General features: G+C 40.6%; 1 protein-coding gene across 4 annotated transcripts in view; it reads left to right on the top strand.

Moving 5' to 3' along the window:
• Positions 1–11,469, top strand: part of LOC137970481 (uncharacterized) — an 11,799-nt gene extending 330 nt beyond the window's left edge. For 2 of the 4 annotated variants that reach the window (XM_068816997.1, XM_068816998.1), the window contains exons 3-13: positions 742–811; positions 2,391–2,534; positions 2,716–2,859; positions 3,612–3,700; positions 4,576–4,753; positions 5,386–5,538; positions 6,749–6,991; positions 7,680–7,829; positions 8,503–8,736; positions 9,840–9,998; positions 11,292–11,469. In XM_068816997.1, coding sequence (XP_068673098.1) covers positions 766–811; positions 2,391–2,534; positions 2,716–2,859; positions 3,612–3,700; positions 4,576–4,753; positions 5,386–5,538; positions 6,749–6,991; positions 7,680–7,829; positions 8,503–8,736; positions 9,840–9,998; positions 11,292–11,296 — 1,545 coding nt within the window. In that variant the 5' untranslated portion in view covers positions 742–765 and the 3' untranslated portion in view covers positions 11,297–11,469. Of the gene's footprint in view, positions 1–741; positions 812–2,390; positions 2,574–2,715; positions 2,860–3,611; positions 3,701–4,575; positions 4,754–5,385; positions 5,539–6,748; positions 6,992–7,679; positions 7,830–8,502; positions 8,737–9,839; positions 9,999–11,291 lie in introns of those variants that run through there. The other 2 variants (XM_068816996.1, XM_068816999.1) reach the window with 2 other exon arrangements.
• Positions 11,470–13,011: the final 1,542 nt, after the last annotated feature.

Raw genomic sequence — 13,011 nt, 5'->3', positions numbered from 1 at the left:
TAAGTTGAGGAGTATCTTTCATGATTTCTTCAGTATTTCGTTATCGCCGAAAACGGTGTTTAATCGCAGAATAGGTTGTTTGAAGCTGTTTCCTTTTCCAGACACGTATGATAGATGAATCTTTTTTCATGGCGGGAAAATAATGCCTTTTTCGTGAAACTTCAGTTAGTGATAGCAATGTCTCCGCTGTGTATTGTACCAAGAAGTATTCTACGATGAAATGATATATGAGATGGATCGTATATTAATTCAGTCCTCACGGGAACTCACGGGAACTCACGGGAACATTAGAACCCACAAATGACCAGCTCCCAACGTCAGTGGCTTCATAGCTCAGTTGCTTAGAGCGTCGCACCGGTATCGCGAGGTCACGGGTTCAAACCCCGTTGAAGTCCTGAAATTTTCAGGCTTCTCTACCCAATTGCAAAAAATTGCGTTCATAACTGCGAGGATCATAGCTTCACTTAATAGCTTAACTTGAAGAAGTATTCTGTCACTACATGCTAGCTTCTAAAGAAGAGACGACTTTTTTAGTGTCCTAGGATACTCGGGAAAGGCCCGATTGCTCCTCATGTTTGCGGGAGTCGGACCTTCCGATTACTAGTTCGAATGCTCCAACATCGAGTTACCCGGCGGAGATCCGGGGGCCGGAGCTATGCATTAAGGTTTAGGTAGCAACTGCCCCGCTATACTTCCAATAAATACTAAACCGTATTACAAGCATGATTGTCATGCATCTAGTTCTTTGCAGGAGGTACAAACAAAATGAACTTCATGGTCGCTGTTCTTTGGATGTCAGTTTCAATTTCTGGTACGTTATCTTCCGTGTATGCCGAGATGAATCAAATCTAATTTTTTTTCTTAGTTACAGTTGTCTTCATGTTGGTAACTTTTTCTCCTCCTTTCTTTTTCTTATTGACATATTCTTTTATCTATGCCGGAACAGGTACTGCGCAAGGTGCAATAGGGTGACATTTGATTAGTAACCGATATTATTCCTTTGCAATCAACATTGCGAACTTCGAAAATGTTGAAAAACACTCCCGGCTACAAGTTATCTGAGTGCATATGGGGAGACAGTGTACTTGACAAAGCAAGGGATTAACAATTAAAGTGGCTGTGCACAGCCGTGCGCTGTGTTTTATTTTGTGTCGTTTTATCATTTCAGCTTGCTCCTATACGACTTAACGTCAACTCAGAAATTACTTTTAAACAACGCAAACCAAATCTTTGAGACGGAAAAAATGCCTGTCGAGTATACATAATTAAAATTATAAACAACAGAGATTAAAGGGGCTAGGTCACGGTAATTTTGTTTAAAATTGTTAGTTACGAGCTCTAAACGTCAAATTGGTAGAGCAAGAGTCTTTCATTTGCAAAATCACGGCCACATAACAATTGAGAATGATTTTCCAGCTGTTTAAATGACATTTTGATATAAACTGATATAAATTTGAAAAAAGGTGGGCCGACGTTTTTCAAATTTACCCAAATGCAATCTACTTCAATCCTCCCCAGTTTTGTCCATCTTTGTCTCTTCTTAGCTTTCCTGTGTTTTGTTTGAGATCTTCTATATTTTTGAGCCGTTATTTTGTTATTTCAGTTAATTCTATGACCATTTAATCAATGCTGAAATTGCCTAAAATTGCGTGACCTAGCCCCTTTAACTTTGAAAAACTGTTAGGCTGAGCAATTTTTAAAAACCTCAATCACAATCCGTTTTAATCTTCATCAATTTAGCCCATCCCTGCCGCCTTTTGTATTTGCTGTTTTAGTCAAACCTTCCTTTAGTGTTCAAATTAGTTATTTTTATGTTTCACATGATTTGGTTGTCAGTTTTCAGTCCCTGAATTTGGCTATAAATTTCATGTGAAACCTTTAAAATTAACAGGGTGTTTTTATCTCGTTTGAAAGAATCACAACCGTGAAGCAGACAATCTCAACAACAACGAAACAAAGCAACGTACATAACTGCAAACAAATCCAGATGCAAAATCAGAATAAAATACGATAGGCGAGCGAAGCAACAACCTGAAGTTCTACTTCAAAGTTGGTAAAAGTGAGAAAAACTGATAATCAGATCAAAGATGAAGTTCCCAATGTTCTCTAAATTGTTCGCAATAAATCGTCTACTCTGAGGTACCTGGCCGCAAGAAAGCCAGATTCCTTTTCAGTCAACACAATTTTGCACATCAAAGCAATCATTTGCCAAAAACCAAAATAGCACCGTTTGTTTTCTGGCTACTCAGAACAGACAGGCAATCTCAAATGTTTTTGAAGAGTTATTCAATCTCTGCTTTACAATAATGTAAAATAAAAGAAAACCAATGATATAAAAAGCAGTGAAGATGGTGGAAATTTTAATATTTGAAATGAAGTTTTCTTAACAGCTGGCGAAAGAATGTGCGACTGGCCGAGGGGTACCTGCACTTACGTTAACGACCCATGTCCTCCAGACTGGGAGCGATGCGCTCAATATGACAACGACTGCTCGCTTGCCACAAACCATTGCTGCTGCCGCAAGCCCAAATCTGGTAGGCGTCTAGAGCTTAACACAAGTTGTACTTTTCATCGTGAGTATATATCAAGCTACGACCATAATTATAAAGGCAACCTCGTTGAATCGACCCCAGCAAACTGCACGTTAAGCCTCTTATAAACCTCTCTTCAGCAAGAATGATTCCTTTTTTTTTTTTCAATGTACTATCTCTACAGTTAAAAAGAAAATGTGCGACTGGCCGCGAGGCGCCTGCACATATATTCACGATCCATGTCCTCCAAACTGGGAAAGATGTGCTCAGTACGACAACGACTGTCCCCTTGCTACCAACCACTGCTGCTGCCGTGCCACAGTTCCTGGTAAGGTTCAGTAGGAAATAGAAATAAATAAAAGAGCACAAAGCATGCATATGGAATAGGATGATACTTTAAACTCAACTAGCTTAGCTTGATGCCACTACCTAATTTGCTTGAAGATTTTGTGAGTTATAGAGTGAAGGGACCACTGGGCGCAAGTTTGGCTAAAAAGGTTGGACAATAAAATTTAAGTAAAAAGTCGCGTTCGGACTTTCTTATTCTTGTTCTTCTTGTTCTTGTTCTTGTTCTTGTCCTTGTTCTTTTTCTCCTTCTCGTCCTCCATCTCCACCTCCTCCTCTTCGTCCTCCTCCTTCTCCTCCTGTTCCTGCTGTTCCTCCTTCTACTGCTCCTTCTCCACCTCCTCCTCCTCTTCCTCCTTCTCCTCCTCCTCCTCCTCCTCTTCCTTATCTTCTTCCTCCTTCTCGTCCTCCTTCTCCACCTCCTCCTCTTCTTCCTCCTCCTTCTCCTCCTGTTCCTCCTTCTCCTGCTCCTTCTCCACTTCCTCCTCCTCCTCCTCTTTCTCCTTTTCGTCTTTCTTCTCCACCTCCTCCTCCTCTTCTTCCTTCTCTTTCTCCACCTCTTTCTCCTCTTCCTCCTCCTCCTCCTTCTCCTCCTGACAATCATCGTCAACATGATCATTTTCATTCTTGTTCTAATCCCATTTCCATTCAATGCACTCATGCTTATCATCGTCACCCTCCCCAATTTGCCGCACATCTCTAACAATTCCTTGTGCATTTTGGTTGCACCTCTAGGTATCTGGTCAGTTCGCACCCCATTAAATTTGTGTCCGCAGTTCAGTTGTGATGTTGACTTCGAAACGATTGGTTGCTTCAAAGACAAGGTAAAGTGGCTTTGCAATTTTAGGTGCATTCACTATAGTACGATAATATACTTGCGTTCGACGAAGGAGAGCCCATCCTAATTGTGTAAGTCTAGCAGCATGTCAACGTTTGGATGCCATCTTGGACTGGCTGACTGTTTGGCACATAAGGTCTTGATCACGTGTGATAGTGTATTTCTTGCCCAAGGGAAAACACCAATTCCTGCTTGCCCACTAAGTCAGGTCCTGGGGTTAGGGTTAGGGTTAATAGCGAGCTTACGCAACAGGACGGTTAGAAGACTCAGGAAGGCAGAATGGCGAAAAAATGTCGCGCGAGACTATGCATTCCCAATCTTACGCGACATTTTTTCGTCATTCTGCCGCCCTGAGTCTTCCAGCCGTCCTGTTGCGTAAGCTCGGTAATAACCGTGATACCCTGTGCTGTACAAGTACTTAGGGACGTAAGGCTGCTTGGCTTTCCAGCAAAAAACTGATATTGCATTGTTTTCCGGCCATAATTGTTTCTATAAAATGTCATTAGCAACAAGACGAATTGTCAAATTCTGATAGTGTGATACCTTCACTACTGAACAAATAACACAAAAGTGTACAAAATTAAAACGATTATCCCTAAAATGTACCTCACTAATCCTTGATTACTGCTAGCTAGTTTTCATCTGTCATATCTGGGAAGTTTGCCTAATATGTACTCGGAAGACACGTTCTCGGAATGTCATTGCGAATGGATCTGAAAATCACCCCTCCTCATCATCCGAGATGGCAGAAATTCTCATGTTTTCCACGATGATTTCGCTTTCAGCTCTGGTGCATTAGAAACTGACAAATAATTTAACTTGTTTACTGAAGCAGAGTTGCCTTTATCGATATATCCACAGCCCATAAAGCGAGTACTGCCGCATTACATTTATAACGAGCGTGATCCCTCTACTAAGACCTATGGTGGAAGAAAGATTGATTGGTTTAACTGGAACAAGTACGTTCCAGGCTTCGCTTGCCGCTGTGCGCAAAAGGCCAAGGAATTGGGTTATGATCTATTTGGTCTCCAATCCTACGGTGAGTTTGACATGATTGTGTTTCTCTGATCATTTCAGCTCGAAAGCCCTACAGTAGATTCTTTTTTCGGTTGGATGTCTTTCCATTAACCCTACTTTAAAAAGGTAGCAAGCTTATCACATGTTTTCGTGAATTGTGTTCAAAGCTATTGGTGAATAAGCACAAGCATTCTATAAATTGGGGAGACCTTAAATCAAATCGAATAAAATGGACCCAAAATCAACAAATGAATATTACTTCAATTATAAATCATTCTTTTCAATAACACTTGCCAGTTACTGCACCGGGCAGGGAAAGTAATTCTCTAAAGCCTGGGAGGGGTTTTGTGGGTCGAAAAGGCCGAAAAGGCCGAAGAGTTACCTGTAAAACTATAATCCGCTTTATTTCAGAAAACCTGGTCTTTTACGATGACCGCAACTTAAGACTTGGCAATGAATGACCTTTTTTTTTTCTTTAAAGTCGGCTTCGATTTTAACGGACCGAATAATTTTGGCATCCGGAACTCTGGCATGAAAACTTCGAGGCATAAAGAAACGGGTGGTTCTATGTCTTCCATTTCTTCTTCATCCAACATATTAGCAAAAAATAACTATTCCATTAACCAAACAAAAATATCTTTGCACGTGTGACAGGGGAATGTTGGGCCGGAAATACTGATGTTCACGATTATGCCCGTTATGGAAAAGATGATTTTGGGGGTTGCATAGGAGACGACTTTCAAAGCTGCGGACCTCTTTCCCGTTACTGTATGGGACAACACAGGCACAACATGGTTTACAAAATTGGTACGTAAGTAGGAGAATTCATGACCGCTAAAAGACAGTTCAATTAAAACTAAACTTACCATATGAGTTGCTACGAAATTTTCTTACCCATCGTTTAGTAAGACGCATCGGATTGCCAAGGTCCCGCGCGAATTCAAAGCGAGTTCACCCTTTAATACAAGCACAACCAACGTCCACAAACGTACAAGTATTTTGATAGACTGCTAACAGTCCCGCTTTTGCTCCAGTAAATAGTTGAAACGAACGCGTACGCTGAACATTATTATGCCCGTTATGGAAAAGATGATTTTGGGGGTTGCATAGGAGACGACTTTCAAAGCTGCGGACCTCTTTCCCGTTACTGTATGGGACAACACAGGCACAACATAGTTTACAAAATTGGTACGTAAGTAGGAGAATTCATGACCACTAAAAGACACTTCAATTAAAACTAAACTTACCATATGAGTTGCTACGAAATTTTCTTACCCATCGTTTAGTAAGACGCATCGGATTGCCAAGGTCCCGCGCGAATTCAAAGCGAGTTCACCCTTTAATACAAGCACAACCAACGTCCACAAACGTACAAGTATTTTGATAGACTGCAAACAGTCCCGCTTTTGCTCCAGTAAATAGTTGAAACGAACGCTGAAGCTGCGGGTCGCAAATACTGCGGGCCACCGCGCACCGGTGGCTCAGTTGGTTGAGCACCGGGCTGCCACGTGGGAAGTGGTGAGTTCAACTCCGGCCGGACCAACAGTCAGGGTCTTTAAATAACTGAGGAGAAAGTACTGCCTTTGTAATTACAGCTGCAAATGGTTAGACTTTCTAGTCTTCTCAGATAAGGACGATAAACCGTAGGCCCCGTTTCACAACCCTTCAATGTTCATAATCCTGTGGGACGTAAAAGAACCCACACACTTGTCGCAAAGAGTGGGGCATGTAGTTCCCAGTGTTGTGGTCTGTCTTCTGTGGTGTATCATGGTTGGGAGGGTAAATGCTCGGAGATATTAGCTACACCAAGCTACTCTAAAATCCAAGGGTAAAGAAAGATATATGTATATATATGGTTAGAGTACGGAATAAGTTCAACGTACTGTTCGATTTAACGATTTAGAATTCAGTAACGAGAGACAGCTAGCAGTCTAGCATTGAGTCCCACAAGTGATTAATGAACATTCTATTTCACTTCCATGATAATTGAAACTATTATTTCTGTCATTGCTTTCAGTGGACGCAACAAGTTGTCCTCAAGCCCCCTTTGAAAAAGTTGAATGTTTCCAGGACAATCATGACGTCAACAGCAGGCCATTGCCAGACTATTTGTTCAACGATCTTGATCCATCGATTGAAACTTTCAGTGGACAGCGTGTTGACTGGAGAAATTGGGATACTTATCTTCCACAGGTTGCCTGTAGGTGCGCCTTGGCAGCTAAGGCCCGCAACGCCAGTTTTTTTGGAATACAGGCTTATGGTAAATTATCCAGGGTTCAGTGATATGTATTCTATTGCTCTATATAGCTGTCTCGTCACCTCGTAAATGCAAATCACGCAGTGGAAATCTTAAAACATCTTAGGTCAATTTCTGCAATAAAATTCTCCTCTTTGAGCTTAAATTCTCCGGTTTAGAATTACCAGCGAACCAAATTCGAAACGTCTTGACAAGATAAGTCGCTAGATTTTCTCATTCCACTGCGTCCAGGCAAAGAGATGCACATAACTGGTCAGGTCTACTTTAAGAGTAGCGATATATTGTGACGTATCTGTGACGTATGATTGTGACGTGTAATTATAACATTAGAACCCAGTGACTTTTAAAGTTGAGGAGAGAGGTGTGAGGACACATCGTGACGGAGAGCATCTCGTTTACAACGCTATATTCTGATCTGCACATTTTGCAGTGCGGAGTCAATATGTTTGATCAGTATCATAATTATTAAGCAATTGGCTTAAAACAAAAATTCCAAAATCCCTCGAATACAGTAGGAATATAGTGCATGAAAACTAAGCGTCCTCTAGCTGTGGGACAAAGGCATACATTAGGAAGTTAATTCTCCATCTTCGTCCCTCGAATTTCTGTTGTGTACTAAAGGTAGGTCAAATTTAGAGTATTAATTGCACTAACGTTTTAATTAAAAAGTAAATTAATACCTCTATCACAGGACAGTGCTGGAGCGACGACAGCGGAAATGTGAACTATGATGTTAACGGTCTCAGCACGCAAGGATGTGTTGACCAGTGCACCGAACCATGCAAGAAGCACAGCAAGTTCTGTGCTGGCCAAAGTTTTGCCAACTATGTTTACAAACTAAGTAAGCCCATGTTAGCTTTGCTAGACAGTCATTTATCAGTTGTCTCATAATTATGGAAGAGAAGATTTATTACATTCCGTCCTTTCTGATTTCTCCTTCTTTTCCTGACCAATTCATCTTATACTGAATACAGTATTCTCTATAGGCTGACCTCTAGACTGATACCCCGCCACTAATTTACATATGGATAGATGTGCCTTGCCGCTTAAAAAAAGAATAGTAGTGGGATATTCTGAAGTTGCTCCTCTAAATATATTTAATAAGCTTTCAAAATCTAAGAAGTAGTAATATAAATTCGTTGATGAAATCTTCCGGGTGGGTGTGGAGGGGACTGTTGTTGGTCACAAACGTGTAATGGTCCTCGTTAGGACAAAAGTCTGCCAGACGATCAAATTTCATAAGGTATGTCGTTCCTGGGTTCAAAACATTGACATTATGAAAGTACGCAGCGTGACACGTCTTTATCACATTAAATTGAATAAAAGCCGGCTTCAAGGGAATTACCACTCATGCTTCAGTTACATCTTTCTTTTTTTTTTTTCAATGCAATTAGGAAGAAAATTTTCATAGGCCAGTCATTTGAAGTGAGAGGTTTCAAAAAATAAAAATTGTATGGATCAATCGAAAATGTTCCCTCGCGGAATTGTATTTATTTATTTATTTTGTCTTCAAGGGGGGGTATCCTGTGATATTGAGATCACGCCAGTCGGCTGCTTCAGAGATGATCCGGACAATCCCATTATGGACGACATTTTCTACAGTGAGAAAATTCCAGGCACCCCGAATTATGGAGGAAAATCGCTGCAGCAGAGTAAGAACTACACCGCCGACTTTCCGGAATTTTTGTGCAAATGTGGGCGTTATGCAAAGGAAGGTCGATGGCAGTACTTTGGAGTGAAGGAACTTGGTGAGTTGGGAACAGACTGAGTTGTTCCTTATTTTGCCTGCCTTTGATTAACTGTCCCCGATGAAATATCTTGGAGTTCCTCTCAAGATCCCACCCACCTCGTTTGTGTAGTTATCTTGTGAACAAGATGAAGTACGATTATATAACCGTTCTTGCCATTTTTAAGATCAGGCCAGATGGCCTTAATTTGTCTGGTGTTGAAAAAGTATAAGCCTATGATCTTTGCAATTTCAGAGCGGTATTTTGGCAAAGACAATGATAGCTGAGTATAACTCTGGGCGTGTCTTGTCTCCCAAACAATCCCCTTTAACGCTTGCTCATTTCTCAGCCAAAGTCCTCGTAATGGTTAAAGCCTCCAATTCTTCAAATCCTTGATGTTCTGACCTTCACTCTGATGAAGCTAGACATCCTAGAAGGCATTGTGGGCCAGTGGTTAGGGCGATTGCCTTGAGATCTGGAGATCCCGGGTTCAAGACCCGCTCTGACCACTCGTTGAATTTGATCCTTGGTAGTCCCTGATTCAACTTCCCAGCTGCACTTGTAAAAAGCCGACTTGTTTGCATCCGGCCAGTTGGGATTCTTAACAGTTGTTGTTGTTGTTCTGTTCCGTCGTTTCGTTGTTTTTCATTGGCCCTGAAAAGCCCCTATAGGGAGCGGTCAATTAAGAATGTATGTATCCGAACATCATCTTGCATCATCAATACTTATCGTCATTAATATCATTATCAATTTCATTGTTTTTTTAATCGTGTTACTTGGAGAATAGTTTCCTCTTTCTCCACTCGTCGGGTCCACCATTTGCATTAATTAACAATTATTCGCCGAAGGCAAGGTGTATATCAGTAAATAAAAACCGAGACGAAGTCGAGTATAATTACGTTGGTTATAATTTGAAAGATAGCATTTTCTTTAAAAAATTAATTTCTTCGTCTGCCACCTTGACAAAACGACTTGCGGTCATTTACAACCCCTTTGGTAATTATCGCAAAATAGTCACCTCAAGGGCAACCAATCAGCGCAGAGAATTTAATTATACTTATATTCTCTATAAAGGTTGACAAAAGGCGACTTTTTGAATTTAGTATCCTCCGTTTTCAATGCAGGTTTATGTGTTCGCAGTTCATCCGCCACAGAGGAGTTCAACAAACACGGGCCGGCAAGCGAATGCTACGAAGGGAACGTCAACGCAACGTGCAAAAGTGGATCACAATTATGTGCATCTTTAACCTCAAATGCAACGTTCGTCTACCAAGTACAGCTAGGTTCGTGGTACTTGGAAGTCTACCCCCCGAAGATCAAGATTTTGAAATCTGTGAAATTAAAGCAACAGGATGTCTCTTCTGAATTGTTAGTAACTGCAATCGATGTAAGATGTAATTTTACCTGACAAATAAATGCAATTCAGGAAAAAATGCTAAATGTAGTGATCGAGCTCCTGGAGGGGAGACTGACAACTAGACACTTCAAAGGTCTTTTTCTCAAAAACTAGCCGCACGACCCCACCTTCACATTTCAGGATTTCCTTGGCGAGAAAAAAAATAATCATGTGTAGAAATAGATAGTTAAATCTGCCAGACAGGTTTTTCGTAAATGGCACGTCGATTTTCATCTATTTTTGATAATAACTGAAAAATGTAGACGGTTTCGTCTTCACATCGTTTACTAACCCTGGTCGTACGGCTAAGTTTTGAGATAAAAGGTGTTTGAAATGTTTAGTTCCCAGTCCCACCTCCAAGAGCTTGGTCACTATATTTAGCACTTTCCCCTGATTTGCATTTATTTGTTAGGTAAAAATAGATTTTACATTAATTGAGAAGAGCCACCCTGCTACTTTAATTTCACAGATTTTAAAATCTTGATCTTTTCTTCGGAAAACTGTAGTAAGCCACCTTAAGTATCAGGCTGAAGATATCGTGGAGTATTTTATTTACTTATTCTTCTTCAACAATATCTATTTGTCATAGTCCTATTCTTCAAGTATATCTACCGTTTCAGTATTGTATTCACCTCGCGCGAGATGATAATAGAGAGCTTTAGTCGAGAACGACTACGAGTAAAACTACGAGTACGATATTTCCTCAATGAACAACAGTGAGCGCGCGCCAACCAGCGTCATTTTGGCGGGAAAAACGTGATACCGTCGTCATTTTAGTACGAGGTTTTGCAAGAATGTCGTCGTATCAAAACAAGTCAACAACACGGTAGCAGTTTTGGCATTTTTCGATCAGCAAAAAAGGTTAAGTTACCAGCAATAAAAATAACTGGGAACCTACACTGCTAACAAAGAGTAAGATTAATCGTCCGGGTCACTGAATCTTCTCAGAATTTTCGCTAAAACCAGGCAGTCAAATCTCGTACTCGTTCTCGTCCTCGTCCTAGAATCTAAAGGCCCCTTTTGTTGGACCAAACCGCCTCCAGTAGATGCAGGAAAAACTGTTCAGGTTCATCTTGGGCAGTCTAAATGTCTTAATTTACATATCCTTTTCTTCATATATTTAATTTTTAGTAAAAATAAATTTATGGACATCGCTTACAAACAATTGTTTGCTTTTCAGGTTAACAAGCTGAATACGACAAAGCCAATGAACGATGCAAAGGAAGAAACCGAGGGAAACCATACAGTTTTTTCACAGAATTTAGTTTAATTGCAATATATAGTTCATCAGACTAGTCTTGAGTTTGTAATGCTGTGATGCAAAAATCATAAAAGATAAAATAAAAAGGAAGAGCAACTTACAATGATCATGCATGCATGCATGCAACACATGGTTGTGATTCTGTTGTGGAGCTGTGCCCTTCGTAATTCAGTCCCTACCCCTGCAAGGAAAGGTTTTTTTTTGTTTTTTAATTTCTCTTACGTTGAAATTATATTAAAAAGTTAAAACCCTAGTCATGAAATTAAACATTTCCGTATCTTTTTGCGCTTTTGCCAACTGACTCGATTGGCGAAAGCGCAAAAATACAGAAACGGATTACATTGTTCTCGTTTTAAAATCCTCAGTTACTTTTTTGGTCCTAGACATATCTTTCAAAGGGTTCCGCCTCGGAGTTGCTGTTTGTTGATCTTCACCATCTTGGATAAGTTTGGCGTGCTTGCCAGAATGATTCGAACAAAAGGAGAGTGTGAAGCGGGTGACCCCTTTATATTGCGTCTAAGTGTGTAAAATCGCTTGAGGGCGGGGCGTGCATGATGCTTTGCGACTTCCTTGCTTATATTCTCAGCATTTCACTCGGTTCGTGTTTTATTCTGCTTGACACTGCGGGTTCGTGAACTTCTTGTGTTAGGCCCGTCCACTCAACAAACTTCATAATTACAATTCACCCCACGTGGCGTCTTTGAGGTTAAGTAGTTCCCCTTTTGTTATTGTTTTACTGATATTTTGTGCGACTACTCTCTTTGGAATTTTGTTCTGGTTCCCAGCCGTTTTGTCTGATAGCTGAATTTTTGTTCCTCGGCGTTTGCATTTCTGTAGACGGACCTCAAATTAAGCAACGAGGACGTCCACGGAACGCAGAAAAAGTATGCCTTTTATCGCAAAATGTGATTTCTCGTATAGTTTGTCGATTATTGGAACTGTTTGCGAGAAAACTGAAAGAGTACCTTCGTGCACCGGCTCAAGGCCTCTACATAACCTCAGTCAAAATTTGCCATTCACGTCTTTACTTTGTATGTGATTTGTACCAAAATGTAAAACGTACTTTCGGGGTTGCATAGCCATAACTATTTTGTTCACTGAATCAATTCCTTGTTCATTTTTAAATTTTATTTTTCAAGTTACGCGTTTTCATTCTCCTCGAAGTCGTCACTTTTAATTAGGGAGCTTTGGCAAGGATGACGACGATGGCTAAACAAAGAGTGTAAATGAACAATCAAGGTTGATTCTGCAATTTTTTAGGGAGTTTAAGTAAAGGCGACGGGTACGGCTACGGCAATGCCTCAAAGCAAGAATCAGTGATTGGTTAAAAAAGGAAAAATACACGTGCTGCTCGTGCAACACGAATTTCCGTGCATTTCTCTGCCGTACTCCAAAAAACAACAACGTGAAATCACCAAATTTTAGGTTTTGACGACAATGAACGTGAACATATAACAACAGTTTTGATTTTAAAACCGTTTGTACCCATCCAGTTACAGGATAGTTCGCTTGTGTTTTACAATGTGAACAAAACGGAATAATCGCGAAATACTTGCGATATCGCTAAGTTATATTTTAGACTAACGTTTTCGTCGCCGTAGCCGTCGTCTTTGCTTAAACTCCCTATTGGAGCTTATGC

Source organism: Montipora foliosa, chromosome 9, assembly GCF_036669935.1.
Source record: "Montipora foliosa isolate CH-2021 chromosome 9, ASM3666993v2, whole genome shotgun sequence".
In the NCBI taxonomy this organism is placed as follows: domain Eukaryota; kingdom Metazoa; phylum Cnidaria; class Anthozoa; order Scleractinia; family Acroporidae; genus Montipora; species Montipora foliosa.
This window is presented reverse-complemented; position numbering and strand designations above follow the sequence as displayed.